The sequence below is a fragment of the Carassius gibelio genome, chromosome A8 (genome assembly GCF_023724105.1).
Source record: "Carassius gibelio isolate Cgi1373 ecotype wild population from Czech Republic chromosome A8, carGib1.2-hapl.c, whole genome shotgun sequence".
In the NCBI taxonomy this organism is placed as follows: Eukaryota; Metazoa; Chordata; class Actinopteri; order Cypriniformes; family Cyprinidae; genus Carassius; species Carassius gibelio.
The window spans coordinates 17,384,093-17,398,970 of NC_068378.1; the positions used below are offsets into that span (position 1 = coordinate 17,384,093).

At 36.4% G+C, this 14,878-nt stretch overlaps 2 protein-coding genes across 12 annotated transcripts; both read right to left on the bottom strand.

Annotated features, from left to right (window-relative positions):
* Window positions 1-2,241: 2,241 nt before the first annotated feature.
* LOC128018696 (pancreatic progenitor cell differentiation and proliferation factor A) lies at window positions 2,242-4,615 on the bottom strand. 2 transcript variants are annotated; one of them, XM_052604399.1, is made up of 5 exons: window positions 4,447-4,615; window positions 3,149-3,245; window positions 2,964-3,041; window positions 2,748-2,844; window positions 2,242-2,660 (listed from the first exon to the last, which is right to left on the bottom strand). In XM_052604399.1, the coding sequence occupies exons 2-5, from the start codon at window positions 3,201-3,203 to the stop codon at window positions 2,537-2,539; spliced, it is 354 nt and encodes a 117-aa protein (XP_052460359.1). In that variant the 5' UTR covers window positions 3,204-3,245; window positions 4,447-4,615; the 3' UTR covers window positions 2,242-2,536. The 2 variants fall into 2 exon arrangements, with proteins under 2 accessions (XP_052460359.1, XP_052460360.1); XM_052604400.1 differs by having other exon boundaries at window positions 3,149-3,224; window positions 4,447-4,610.
* A 493-nt stretch (window positions 4,616-5,108) lies between these two features.
* LOC128018695 (tumor protein D54) lies at window positions 5,109-14,572 on the bottom strand. 10 transcript variants are annotated; one of them, XM_052604389.1, is made up of 10 exons: window positions 14,359-14,572; window positions 13,795-13,892; window positions 12,766-12,914; window positions 12,382-12,441; window positions 11,294-11,341; window positions 8,682-8,783; window positions 7,466-7,489; window positions 7,101-7,145; window positions 6,529-6,577; window positions 5,109-6,367 (listed from the first exon to the last, which is right to left on the bottom strand). In XM_052604389.1, the coding sequence occupies exons 1-10, from the start codon at window positions 14,375-14,377 to the stop codon at window positions 6,302-6,304; spliced, it is 660 nt and encodes a 219-aa protein (XP_052460349.1). In that variant the 5' UTR covers window positions 14,378-14,572; the 3' UTR covers window positions 5,109-6,301. The 10 variants fall into 10 exon arrangements, with proteins under 10 accessions (XP_052460349.1, XP_052460350.1, XP_052460351.1 ...); XM_052604390.1 differs by lacking the exon at window positions 7,466-7,489; XM_052604391.1 differs by lacking the exon at window positions 12,382-12,441 and having other exon boundaries at window positions 14,359-14,570.
* Between the last annotated feature and the right edge of the window lie 306 nt (window positions 14,573-14,878).

A 14,878-nucleotide genomic window follows, 5' to 3' on the forward strand; every position in this document is an offset into this window, starting at 1 on the left:
TTTTTTGATTGAGTAACATTCATTGGTTAGATAGGAGTATGGACTATTAATACTGTATACACACACACACACACACACACACGTACACGTACTGCAGATGTAACACGTCTTGCTGGATATTGCTACTGCTCGGTAACATGAGTGTTGCCACAACGTGTTCATGTTGTGGGTGCGTGGTAAGCAGAAATAGAATCGAGGACACTCTGGACTTGCCTGGCCAGACTAAAGGGAAGAATGACAGGATATTCAGGAAGGTGACATATGCATGATGACTTGCATCTGCAATCAGACACCCAATAATTCAGACTTCAATGGTAGGGCTACAAACGAGAAACGAAAAATGTATTAAAAGACTTTTATAGCATAACCCTTGTATACTTTCACGTGGTCTCTTTTCTTTTAAATAGTTCATTTCCATCTCAGTTTTCATCTTAGCTTTCAAATACCATTGCAGCCATTTCACAAAGCAGTATCACAATAGGAAGGGTGGTTTGGTTGCCTGTCACTGCCTGTAGAACTTGCATTTAGCTCAAGAGATATTTCTTCGAACAACTTGCATTGTGTTATTTATTTAGATTTGCTTCATAAGTCTGTATTACAAAAAACTGTGTTAATAAGTAGGTTTGTAGTACATTTTTACCATAATTCTGAGTTTAGTACAATATGTAAGGCAAGTGTGCAACAGAAAAGTCTTTTTCTCAACAAAAACCACAGCTGCATAGCCACAGAAATGTCAGAAGTGGTCTGAAAACAAGTATCATGGTATGTTTAGAGGTTCTTTGAGAACTGGGTCAGCTTACTAGAACTAGTGGGCCTAATCATACAGAGAATGTTTAAAGTACAGGCACTCAAAATATTTGCATGGTGATATTTATCCAAACAAACAGAACAGCTTGAAAAAATACCAAGAACTAGTCTGTACACAAACTTGTCAGTGTGCACGTGTTCACCTTTGTGCAGAGTAACCTCGATGCGCGGGTGAAACCGAGCAATGCTCGTGAGCAGACTGACTGCGCTGTTTTTAGTTTGTCTCAGTTTAGAAACAACTGCAGGATCAGTGAGAAAAGTCTGCGACCCGAGCTTATTCAGAAAGGCAGCACCATGTGTGGCGTGTCACGTTATTCCGCGTATTTTCTCTAAAATATCTCGTACTTTTACGCAGTTGCGTTTACGTCAGTGAAGTTATCCTAAATGCAGGTGACCAGATTTCTGAAATAGAAAATACTGTTCAAAATTAATTGATATCTCACTTGTTACAAACCCTTACAGAAAAAACACACATAAAATTCACATGTATAAAAACGTTAAAATCAGATGTGAAATATGTAAAGCTCACATTACCGTGGATTTGGAAAATTTTCATGGTGTAACTCTCGAAAACGTGAACAAATTTGGACTGGACAAGTGTGGACAATACGTGATCACATGGGTTTCACACATTTACACCATGAACATGCTCCAAAACCATGTTTCACATATTTCACATCTGATTTTAACGTGATTGCACATGTGAAGTTCATGTGCTTTTTCTGTGGGGACAATTTTTGTGTTTTTGTTTTTTAATGACTCAAATTTAAACTTTTCAAATGTTATTTTATGTTTGTGTTTTTGGAAATGGATATTAACTTCACCTAATTGGGCTTGGATTTCTGAGCACAAATATACTTTCTGCAAATGTAATTGTTGCAAAAATAAGTGGTAGCGTTAAAGGGATGCTCAACCAAAAAGGAAAAATCTCTCATCATTTACACACCCTCATGCTGTACCAGATATATGTGAATTTATTTCTTCAGATGAAACAATTTAATACAATGCAAGTGATGCGGTGCCCAGAAGTTAACCCTTCATATATCCCCAGTGGATGAATCACGGTCTGTCATGTGTGGATTCTAAAAACTGATTCAGATTCTTGTTGCTGCATACAATAGATGCATCCAACGACAGCTGGTGTAATGTTATATAAATGGTATTAGTGTGTCTTATCTTAGCACGTGTTTTAATCGCACCAAAGCCTGCTTAATTCCAAACATCTCACACACATGCTGTTGATTAGCTGCTCGTTCTCTGTAAAACAGCAGTCACTGAACAGAGACTGTTAAGTGCTAATCCATGTATGAAAGTACATTGATAACCTAATAGTGATTCACCATAGTCAATGCTAATGGAACTGGATAAGATCATTTCCAATCACATATTATGTAATGACAGCATGCAGGAGGAATAGAAACTCTCACACCATAATTTTGGCTGCAGTAAGTAATTTATTCATAGCAAATATAATACAATTGCAAAGTGCACCCAGTGATACAGTGACTTACACTAAAATACTCAAGTCATATGGAAAGCATTTTTTAGCTATTTAGTTTTACAATGTTGGTCATAGATATATATATAAAAAAAAGGTGCACTATGAAGCATGACATAAAAAGCAGCCGGTTTTTCCTAAAAAATAAAAAAAATGGAGCCTCCGTCGCCTGCTTCTGCCCACGGTGACTCCTGGATGAGAGGTACAGGTGTGGAATTGGATTGGGGTTGTTTATGGGGGGAGCGGGGATCCAGGTTCCTTCCCGGGGTCACTGCTTTCACTCAAGTGTCTCTTCATCACAAACTCTCGGGCAACGCAGGACACCTGACCATTTGTCACTGTGTAGATGCCAGCCCTGCCAATCAATATCAAGAACACCTTGCATGAAAACCAGAACTCAGGAGCTGAGTCAAACCAAACACAAAAGCTTTCTTAAACTCACTTCTGCTGGGATTCAAATTCATTGAGTGTCCCCATTTGATTCTGCTTCCCAAAGAAGAAACTGGACCACCAGTGACCAGAGTCCTGTCGTGCCAGACCTGCCACGGAATTGGACATTGAACTTTTCTATTGCTTAACAAGCTGACTCTATCTTATTACATTTTTATGTGGATTTTTGGGCACTGACTGAGATGATAAAGATCTTCAGATGATATACCTGGTGGGTGTGGAATGACCTCCCCAGAGTACTCCGAACTGCCACAGGAACTGTTGCTAGATGTAGATCCTATGCGCCCTGCAACATGAAGAAAAACTGATTACTAATACTGCATTATTCTTAAATTCAAGAAGAATATTTAATTCACAGATTGATTATACTGTGAATGAAAAACATTTACTTACTTCGGTAGTAATCATGGGTGGCTACAAGGGAACCACTGGATGGAATTGCTGCCATTTTCCCGTACTCAAAGGTCAGCTGTGTGGAAGATGGAAAGACCTGTTCAACAAAAGATTTACAGCAATAATGAGGACTAATGTGTCTGAGGACGACAGCTGCATGACATGATAACATCATGGCCTTTAAAATACCAGGGCAACTTGGACAACATCTCAGGTAGGCAGATGCACCAACAATCTGTGCTGCAAGCCCTCAGAGATTTAAAGAGGTTTTTACCATGTCTGGATCACAGGCAAGGTGTGGCCTACATTTTCCCAACGGGTTAAGATGTGAACATTAATCAGTTCAGAGAAGAACAGAACCCTTTTGACATTTGAGACAAGGATGAAGAGAATGTTCCACTGAAACTGCTCATGCATCCCTTCCTATTCTGTAGAGTGTGATGTGATGATACTTAACAGCTGATACTTCAAGAATCATATAACCATATTCAGTGACCCACTTCCTTAGAACAGCCATGACGCCACTGGAACATGCATACAGAATAGCTCATATTTCATTACAAATGGCTATGAAAGTACTTGGGCTTCTAAGGTTGTCTGCTTGCAGTTGCTTTGAGCATTTAAAAAATAGGAAAACCAATTATATATGTGTGTGTGTGTGTGTGCCCTTCCTGATATTTCCAGGCTATAGATTATACAAAAATCTAAAAGTCATGCAAACAAAAAAAGTGCATCTACTTTCAACTGCACATAAAAAAAAATAAAAATAAAGTTAAGATACGAATGTACACCAATAATAAACAATATTGGCAAACAGTGACTAAGTGATAGCACAATAATTAGTGTTTTAGTGTAACTTTAGTTTCACATTAAGGACCTGCAAAAATTAATGTCAGGTTCCAGATGGGAAGAGGGATTTACCACGTGACCTGGTTAATACCCTTCTGTGCCACATACAACAGACGAGACGTTTAAGTCACACACGTGTTTAAAAAGCTGGCATACGCTAAATAAAAAAAATACTGAGATTTTTTTTTTGTTTTGTTGCTAAAATACTAAGATACACCGCCTTGAAGTCCATGTCAAAAGGTATGTTGTATCAGTTGCAACTAGGCGACTTCAAATTATTATTATTTTTTTTAGTTTCTTCATTTGCATGACCTCAGAATTACTGATATTAAAAGTTTATTTGTAAATAAAACGTAAACAATGGTTTTCCTTTCTAAACCGCCTGTCCAAAAAAAAAAAAAAAAAAAAAAACAACAACATAATAATTAACTAATTCTTCATTTACTTACCTTTTATTTTTGGTGAGTGCTGATGTTGGTAATACAGCAAAAGCAAGGTTTGGTCGGGTAAACGCTAGGCGACGGGGCCCATTTGTGGTGTGGTTCTTGGTTGAGACCCTCCAAGGTCTCTCGCTCCTTCGCTCCAAATTCTACAACACGCTGGGCGCATGGACTATTTATCACCTGAGTGACGATAAAGCCTCTCTCTCTCCCCCCAGAGGGCGTGGCTTGGCAGCCGAGCCAAAGTTAGTGGGCGTTCCTTGTCTGTGGCACAGGCTGAGGCGTGGTTTGTTCGCTGGCACGAGATTGCCAAAACAGTGTTGTTTCACTAGTGAAGTGGGGACGGGGTGTCCACAGATAAACGCTGTTAACAACTCAAATTCACTTTAACCATACCATCAATCTAAACAAGGTCACATGACTTGGAAGTTTGTTTTCTAAAAAACATCCAATACTTTGACTGATAAATAAAATCAAACCTTTACGTCTAGGTCTAGCTTAATACAATTTTAATAGACAACCCAACTGAATATGAATGTTTGTCGCCACCTGCTTTCTTTTATAATTATTGAACATTTATTTGAAAGGTCACATCCAAATGCTGCATAACGTTTTTTTTTTCTTTCTGAAAGTAAATATGTGAACGGACAAATCAAACCACAACATTCTCGTTAATTTCCTTGCATTTAATGAACCCTGATCGGTGTAGTACATTACAGCCTCAAAACATCAAACATGTATACAGTAGTTAGGTCAGTATGGTAACATTCTCTTCCAGATCACTGCATGGACAGTACTCCCCACAAACACAATGAATCAAAAGAAAAATAATAAACTGACCGAAAAAAAAAAACCCTATTTTCCATCACCTTACAGTGAAATTTTCCTTTTTTTCCACCACAATTTTTGATTAACTATTACAATCATTACATTTAATCTTACTCAGAAATATTAGTCTTGCATCTGATTAGTAATTAAATCTTTCGTAAACACAATGTTGGGTGCTCAATCAATGCCAGACACTGCAATTTAACATAGGTAACCAAGGGGAAAATATCAAGACACAAGTTTTTCTTATTTACTTAGAGAAAGAAAAACTACAAAGATATTAATTATGTGCCAGAAGAATAAGAATACTAATTAAACTAATTCTAAACTTTTAAAGGTAATGAGAAGAAACAGTAGTATAGGTTTTATTATTACCTGGAAAACTGGGGGAAACTCAAAACATACAAGACAATAAAATACATGTGAATAATTTAGTACACATCTTTAGAGAAGATACACATCTGGGGCTCAAGTCATGTCACAAGGAAAGCTTTAGCACCTTTTGCCCTGAGTATCAAGCAGGGTAATAACTAGTGCAATATTAACTGTAGGAGGCATGTAACAATAATATACCGTGGACATAAAGCAGGCCGAGGAAGCCTGACATATTTTAGGACATTCTTAAGTATGTTATGCAAACATTTCACCTCTTCATGCAGATCCTAACAGACCAATTACTACTGAAGTGTGAGAGAAGCCCTGTTGTTTGAAAAAATAAAATATTACAATACATGTAAATGTACTTTGATGCACAGAAGTACACCTAACAGTCCCAAAAAGGGTTATCCACTTTTTAACATTCTAATTTAAGAAGTTTTGTTTGGCTACAATGCATTTGCAAGGGTTACAGTCTTCAGCTGTTAAAGTAATAATAATATCTTTGCATGTTGGCATCTGAGTTTCTTAAAGCATTATTTTCTGTTTTGTACATTCATCTGAAGTTAACATAGCAGTGGAGAGACTGGAGTGTATTTGGGTACAGCGTTATAGAGAAATCACAGAGGTCAGTTCTTGGTCACGAGGTTGTGCTTCCTGCTCAGGGTGCGTTGTTGCTGGTTGGTGAACGGTCGCTCTCTTCATTTGTTTGCCCCATTACTTTGTACTTTGGGAGTCCAAATGCACAATGGATGGAGTAATAAATGCATGAAAAAACACGAACATATATTATTGTCATTATCCGCAACAGAAATAACAGTTGTGCCAAAAGAAAAGGATCAACAAAATAAAATGGAAACCAATTAATGGAGAGAAAAAAGCTCTAACCTTCATATTCTCCACCTTGTCCTCAAAGGTTTTAAAGCTTGGTGAGTTCCTAAGATATATATATATATATAAAAAAAAAGCATGAATAATCCAAATTAGCTAGATTTTCCTTTAAATCATACAAAAGAAAAAAATAAAGGCCTTTTCTCCCCATTTAGGTGAAGCAGCGCTGACAGGGCTTAGACACACACAGAGAAAAAGCATTTGCTTTCCATGCTGAAAAATAAAGCTGTACATGAAATAAATGTACCTACTATTAAACTGCTGAGGTCAAAATGACGACCATGCCTTTGGTTCTACCTGACTATCTGTCTTTTTGTTCCTGTTGTACCTCCATATTGCTTCTTGTGTAAATATGACGTTATACCCCATTTTCTTTAAAAGGTGTATCCAGATTAGAAGCAAATGGTTGAATATTCCATTCAAATTACAGCAATATTAAATGTAACCATTAACAAGTGTTACAATTTTTCTCAGCAAAGTTGAAAATATTAAAAAAAGATTTTTACATCAGGTGAAAGGCAGCGTTCAGACAGATATTAATGAGCGAGAGAATGGGGCTGGTACTTTACCTCATAGCTGGCATACTTAAAGAGTGACGCATGGAAAAGTTGCTACTGCGGAGAGTAGTTTGGAGACAGAGTGAGCAGGGAGAGTTAGCCGAGCAGACAGCGTTAGTCGAGCACAGAGCAGAGAAAGAGAGATTGTAGAGCACAATGAAAGACTCTTAAAAGCAAACTTTAGACAGGATATTATATCTAACGTCTCTATCATAGCTATAGTAATTTAAGGTCATATCAATGACAGCTTTAAAGGTAGATTCAGATAGATCAGTCGCTTCACAGCTACCACAGAATGCTCTAGAAATCGTCATAGGTACAGGAGACCTCAAAAAGTAGATGGCTGCCATCAGTGCAGGCTCTAGTACAGCTCTTACCCAGAGTTAGAGTACTGCAGAGCCCTGAGCAGCCCCAGCGCAGCGGTGTGGAGAAAAACACAGCAATAAACATAACCTCATAATATTGACATAATATATATACAGTGCCGGAGAAAGTAGAATAAAAAAAAATATAGAAACAAGCAGTGTGCAAATACAGGTTGTAAAAAAGGTTGTTAGCTGACACACAACCACTTAAAAGTCAAGGGTCAGTAAGATTTTCTATTAATTTAAAAGTAACACTTTTATAGGCCATAGATGTATGCAGCTCAACTGTTTTCAACACTGATAATAAAAAAGGTTCTTCAAATTTTCATATAAGAATTATTTTTTAAGGCACTCGTGACACTCATTGTGAACTTTAAAAGAGAAATTGAAAACTGAAGTATTTCACAATTTTAAGACTTTTAAAAATCTTACCAACCCTAAACATTTGAACTGTGTGCGTGTCAGGTTAGTTAGTCAGAGAAGCAAAAACAAGGGTATACACGGGAAGCATAATCACAATTTGAGAAGCTATGCAAATTTACAACCTGTTTGCTTGGTGTCAAATCAGAGCAGAATGTCTCATTTTGATAAGCTCTGTTCTTTGAAAACACCACAGAACTCATGCTACTCCAGCCACCTGGAGATTTCCCACCATACAGATACCTCATTTATACCACTCCTGACACTTTTGGCTATAGTCCAGGTCTGACAGATGCATTGCTAACATATGTATTGCCTCTGAATGTCTTTTTCACATTTAAATTAGTACCACTCGTCCATTTCAATTTAATATCAAATCAAAACTGACCACAATTTATTTTTAATGGTTTTATTGTGCATGATCCATCAGTGCACATTATTTCAAATATATATATATATATATATATATATATTAGCTAAATCAAGTCTTACCCTAAATTTCTCCTGAATATCCTTTTCACTTAAATTTCACATTACAACAGAATAGTATTCAAAAACTGAGAGGTGATAAATTTGATCCTAACAGGACCGGACCAAAGACTGGATCTGGACTGTTTCCTTTAGGATACAACTTTGAACATGAAGTCACAAAACAAGCTTCAAACATACAGTGCATAGGAAAAACAACCAAAGTTAGTTATAAAAAGGAGAATAAAAGTTTATGAGACGGGAGAAGAAGATTGGAGGTTGAAATAACTAGGAGAAAAAAAAAGTGAGAGAAGTTATATAGAGGAGGAATATAGTTCACCTCATCTCTCCAAATTGGTTTCTGATGGCGGAGCCCATTGAGGAGAATGCAGCTGATGTCATCTGACCTGCCTGAGACAGAGTCTCCTGAGTCCTCTTATAGCTAAAGAGAGAGAGAGAGAGAAGTATTTCTCCTTTAGCAGTTGTCAGTTATATTTTGAACACACCAGTTGGCATCAAACTACAGTAGCTGACAGCTCAGACAGAGCAACCAAGAACCAAGACAGGAACATAACACATCACTTTAAAGGTGAATGCATCAAGAACATGTCAACCTCAAATCTGCAATTGCCTGCTGACCTCTGAAAGCTATGGAATTAATGTTATGAAAAAAAACACAACAATATAAAAGTAGTCTGTACAATTAGTTCACTGTATACACTACACACCATACAAAAGGCTGGGGTCAGTAAAATGTTTCTAAAAGATGTCTCTAATGCTCAGCAGGACTATTACAGTAAAAACAGAAACATTGTGAAAAATACAATTTATTTATCCAGTCTTCATGTGATGTTTAAGAAATTATAAATATATAATGTGTGGGATCAGAAGGCTTGATATTGCATAAATCTTTTTTATAACCACAGAAAACAATGCATATGGGTTTGGTATGACATAAGGCTGAATACACAATGACAGAATCATCATATCTGTGTGAATTATTGATTTAAGAGATGTAAAAGCTAATAGGACTAACTATCTAGACACTTGTCTGTTAACATTGCTGCTGTCTGAATCTCATTGTACAGAATCTGCACCTGGATTCAACAAACATCATTGGCCTCAATTACACACACACACACTAAATACAACTGCACACTATTCATAAACACACAAACAGATGCACAAGCATGTAGATAAGCACCCGTCCTTTTATTAAAAAAAATAATAATAATAACAAAATATTGACAATTCTTTCAGTCTCTCAAATGTAATGTAATCTCTGAAGAAAACAAGTACACAGCCACAGAGAAAAGCTCACACAGTCCTCTAATGACCTTAGGTAAGGCTAAGCCACTTTGCTTTGGGAAAATCTCATCAAGTGTTTTCCAAGTCAGCTTTCTCAGCACATGCCCCGAGCACAAACATTACACCCTTGCCAAACCGCACAACCTGCCCTTTCTATGTAGTCTCAAGGTCTGAGATCAGACGATATCACAGGACACTGATATCTAATGAGACATGTCTGACAATGGGGTTAAGTGTATAGTGGCTATAGATCTGGGTTGTTAACACCATTTATTTAGATTACTATGCCCATAAGGAAGATGCCTCCCTAAAAGATTCCTTATTAAAATGATTCTTTATTACATTAAATCACCCAGATGCTTTGTATCAGAGTAGGGCTGCATGATTAATCGAACGTGATTAATTGCAATTGTCATGCACATTTAGTGAGTAAAGCCAGTTCTGTGATTTAGCAGTAAATCTCCATCACCTGCTTTCAGGTGGAGCAGCATTTACTACACAGAGCCGTAGTTCTCTGACAAGCTATGCAAAATTGTGTTTATAAAATCTACAAAATCGTTTGCAATAATGACAGCTGTTTGCATATCTGCTCAGTGAACTATGGCTCGGTGTAGTTAATGCTGCCCCATCTGAGAGCACGTGGAAAATACCACATTTAATGACATGTTTTTACTCCAAATTCTCCAAATGAATCCTTCTGTGAGATGATGTGGCTTCTTAAACAGAAATATTAAGGTACACAATATTTCATTGTATTTTAGCGGTGATGAAGTCTATGTTGATTAGCATTTCATCATAGATGTACTTTATTATGATGAAAATTATAAGAAGAAGATAAACCATAATATATTGCCGTAGTCGTGCATTTATTAGTCACTTTGAATCAATGAAAGCAGTTAAATTTTCTGTTTATACAGCTGACGGATTTCTTCTTCGGGGCATATTTGCTGCTTCTGCCTAATTGCGATGTATTGCCTTTGCACTTTAATTTTGATTAATTGTGCTGCCCTATATCAGAGTAAAGTCCTTATGGTCCTTCCATTCTTTCTGATTTATGACCTGATCTGTTCAACATCAGAGGAGTCTAATGGGTCACACTATGACGCTTAGGAAACTTTGTGCTAGTGTCACTGAGAAGCTTGCTGTTTGCTTTCTTAAACCATAGTGACATCAGTGCTTTAACAAGATTTAAGTCTCTCAAACACGTGCTGAGTGCTACTTTAATAGCCTTTAATGGCCATGTGTAAATTCATTTTAAATTTGACTCATATATTAGGAAACACTTTATTTTTCAGTGTTCTTGTCACATATTTTACATGTACTTAGTATAGTAATAACAGTAAATTATACATAATTACAAGCAACCAACCCTAAAACAAAAAGCCATAATACTAAAACCCTAAACCTATAGCAAGTACACGTTGTTAATTAATATTACTTACAACTTAATTTTTGAATTACTCTGTTACAAGGACACCTTAAAAAAAAATTATATTTTGATATGGCAGTTTTAAATATTTAACAAAAGAAAAAAGAAAATCCACATAAAAATAAAACCCATATTGCAGGCACATTTTGAACATTTTAAAAATAAAAGGTATTTTAAAATAAAATGAAAAATGACAACAACAAAATCAAACTCACGCATCAGAACGCCCAATTTCTTCAAGTGTGGAAGAAGCTGTAAGGTATCTACAAACACACATTTCCACAGTATTAACGTATAATAATATACAAAAGATCAGTTTAAATGCTGTGAACTTTGCACACTTAAACTTTTGCTTTTTTGTAGACCTCTGATTTATCATTTTTTATTTAAAGGGCTGAGAAAGGGATGATTCCTCTAAACTAAAAACTTTAAAGATGACATTACCAGAGTTGAGACACATTGATCTGAATGCAAATTCCTTCAAACACAACCACCTAAGGATGTTGAAAAACTCCTAAAACAGGTTTTACTTCTCTTTCAAGTACTTTGGCCTAGCTGTTTAAAACCCTGCCTCAAACTATTTGTGAGCTCTTTTTGTATACGCATCAATTTCACATTACTGAGCAATAATCTTAAATTATTCTGCTAAAGAGAAGTAAAAACCTTCATGTTTCCATTCCTTTTTTCATGCACTGAGGTCTGATAATTTTGGGAAGCTGTAGGGAAATTTCATATCAAGGTGGAAGGGAAGGTCTGTCCATTCAAACAGTTTTCAAATGTTCACATCTGCCCCTATATGAGCCAAAGAGGCAACAGCACATGTGTCTTTAACCACAGAGGCTGAAACCAGACAAAATGGCCAGCTGAGCTTGACATCCACAAGGTTATTTTATAATGTTACAAGCAAAGAGGACAAAATAGCATTGAATTCTTATTTCCTCTCATTTTGTTCTATTTTTCACTCACTTCACAGAGCATTTGAAGTTAGCCAGCTTCATTGTTCAAGAAATATAATCAGCACCGATAAAACAGATCGCTTGATTTGTGAACTTCATTATATTTCTTAATTATTAATGATGTCATACTAAATTGTATTCTGTTTGTATTTTATTTTGATTGATTGAAAGCTGGCAAACTCCCGTTTATAGAAAGGAAACACAGAAACATTCATTTACTCATGAAAGGATCATGGGAAGGGTTTTCAAAGAAAACAAATGAAATTGAAACAAGAGGGAAGCAGGTCCACACCTAGCAAACAGAATCACAAGACCAAGCAACAACAGGCAAAAGAGAGAAAACTCACAAATTAGATGAGGTAACTCTACGATTCAAGTCTCCAAGAGTTTGTGATGTTCTCATATAACTACAAGCAGAAATATAGATATATTAACAGAAAAGGTCTTTTTTTTTTTTTTTTAAAGGGTTTAGCTGAGATGCTACAGTGAAAGAACCCCAAAAGTAGCTTCAAGAAATATTAATAGAGATATTAATTTGGTATGTATATACATGTATACTTATATGTACATACATTATATATTAAAAAAAATATAATGTCCCATCAGCGGGCACTGTTAAGAGATTCAAACAGTCCATGTATAAAGATGCAGCATGAGATTAGAAAGGACAGATGTAGGTTAAGGTGATCTTCAGTCAGAGTGGACAGGTTTAACAGACAGGAAGTACTCACGCATTGGAGCACTGAACTTCATGCCAGCCTTTGGTGAGGTTCTGTTTGATTTCAGAGAGGGGACCGATGCCAAGCCTACGTTTGAGCTCAGCAGCATGCCTCTCCTTCGCCACGAGAACCTGTCTCAGTGTCTCAATCTCATCCTCCACCTAACAGAGAAAAACCAGATAAAACAAACAAACTTTTCATATTTTTCCGAATTTCCAAAGCTGCTTTTTTTTCTATTCACAAAAGCGGAGAATGACCGGTGGCTGTCAAGCTCCAAAAAGAAAATAATCAAAACATCTCATATTGTGTTCCACAGGCTTAGAAACAAAATAAGGGTGAATAAACAATGACATCACATTAATTTTTGGGTGAACTATCCCAGAAAGACACACCTTCCACACCTCATCTGACTTTAAGATAATCTTTCATATAATCTTGACAGCAAATTGTTCTGAAAGTGTGTGAGTCAGGCCAAACCCATCTTTACTGGAGCTCTGTATTTTGTATAATATAAATATTAGTGATATAATTACCTAATAAAAACTGTCAAATAAATTATGCAACACCAAGAAAAACTACTTTTAAATTTAAGCTGAATTCTAGCAAAAGAGTTCAGTTTTAATGCTTAAAAGGTGAGATGCAAGTAAGTTGCTTAGCAATTTATATTTCACAACTTTGTTAAGATACAAATTGTTAATATTCAGGGAGGCAAACAATTCAACCAGAGCCATTTTCAGCATATTACAATTAAGAAAGAAAGTGTGCATGTTCCAAATTAATATTTCCTTTCCTGATAGTCTTTTAGTAAATTCACATTTCATCCTCGGACCTAAAACTTATAGTTCACCTAAAAATACTCAATTCTATCATCATTCTGTTATCATTTACCTATTCAAATTTCATCATTTCAAACCCAGATGCTATTTTTAATGACCACGTGTTAAATTTTTTTTTCTTCATTGAAAAAGAAAAAAAAAGCAAAAACCCCTGTGTATGGTTCCGGATGTGAAGGTTCAGGGTGGAGGACGAACTCTGTGATACCTTGATGAGCTCCACCTGCATCTCTTCTGCCTCCTCTTCTGTCAGGCCTGGCGGTGGATTCCAGCCACTGGCTACACCTGTAGATGACATTGCAGGGCCTATAGACAAATAAAAATATATGAATAAATAATGAAGGATTCAGGGCACAGGATCAGGGTGTACATGAGGGATCTTGTCTAGACAGTGACGCCAAGAAGAACTACAGCTGTGTTTCTTTTGTTTAAAAATAGAGTACTTACTCTACTTCTAGTTTTAAGAATCTCCAGCTATGTCACCACTACATGTTCAGCTGTCAGACCGACCAGCACTGACCTCTTATAGACCTGACATAATAATGTACCGAACGTTTTAATGCACCCAATTAAATCCAACACAATAAAAACTGAGAAAAATAATTAAATAGAGATTGTCCTGAATACTCTTGAATTTCCTATAGGGCATTCTCTTGATAACCATTTAAATACGAGTTGTTTTGCCCCGTTTATTGGCGCCACCCACTAGACACGCTTCTTCTTCGCTTCACCTGCTCGAAGCTCAGAAAACTCACCCACAGACGACACTTACCGTGCTCAGAGGAGTCCATTTCGGAAAAAATACGTTCTTCGACTACGTTTACCTATGTGTAAACAAATGTCACCGAGTATATTTTGGGATGGATGGAAAAAGAAAGTTGACCCTTCCAGACTTCAGCAACATACACAAGAAGCTTTCAGGTTTGACCAGCGACGAGCTTGAGCTTCCGGGGCGCGGATATGACGTCACCACGCCCTGAGAGCTGAGCTTGCTTCAATGCACTGTGAAGATTAGTAAAATGTTAGCACTGTGAGTTTCATTCAAACTGGGATTTTATATACATACATACATATATGGTTAATATTTAGTGTTGTACCACTTATATGTCTTTTTTAAAATACAGAACATATACTATTTTTATGTGGCACTTTTTGGATATTTGGTAAATATTTGTAAAAGGATTTGTTTTCCCTGAAGATAAAATATGGTAGCCTTGCTATAAATTATTTTAGTGATGATTTCATTGCACCATATATATTAAAATTTGGGTAAATACTTAATTCATAAATAT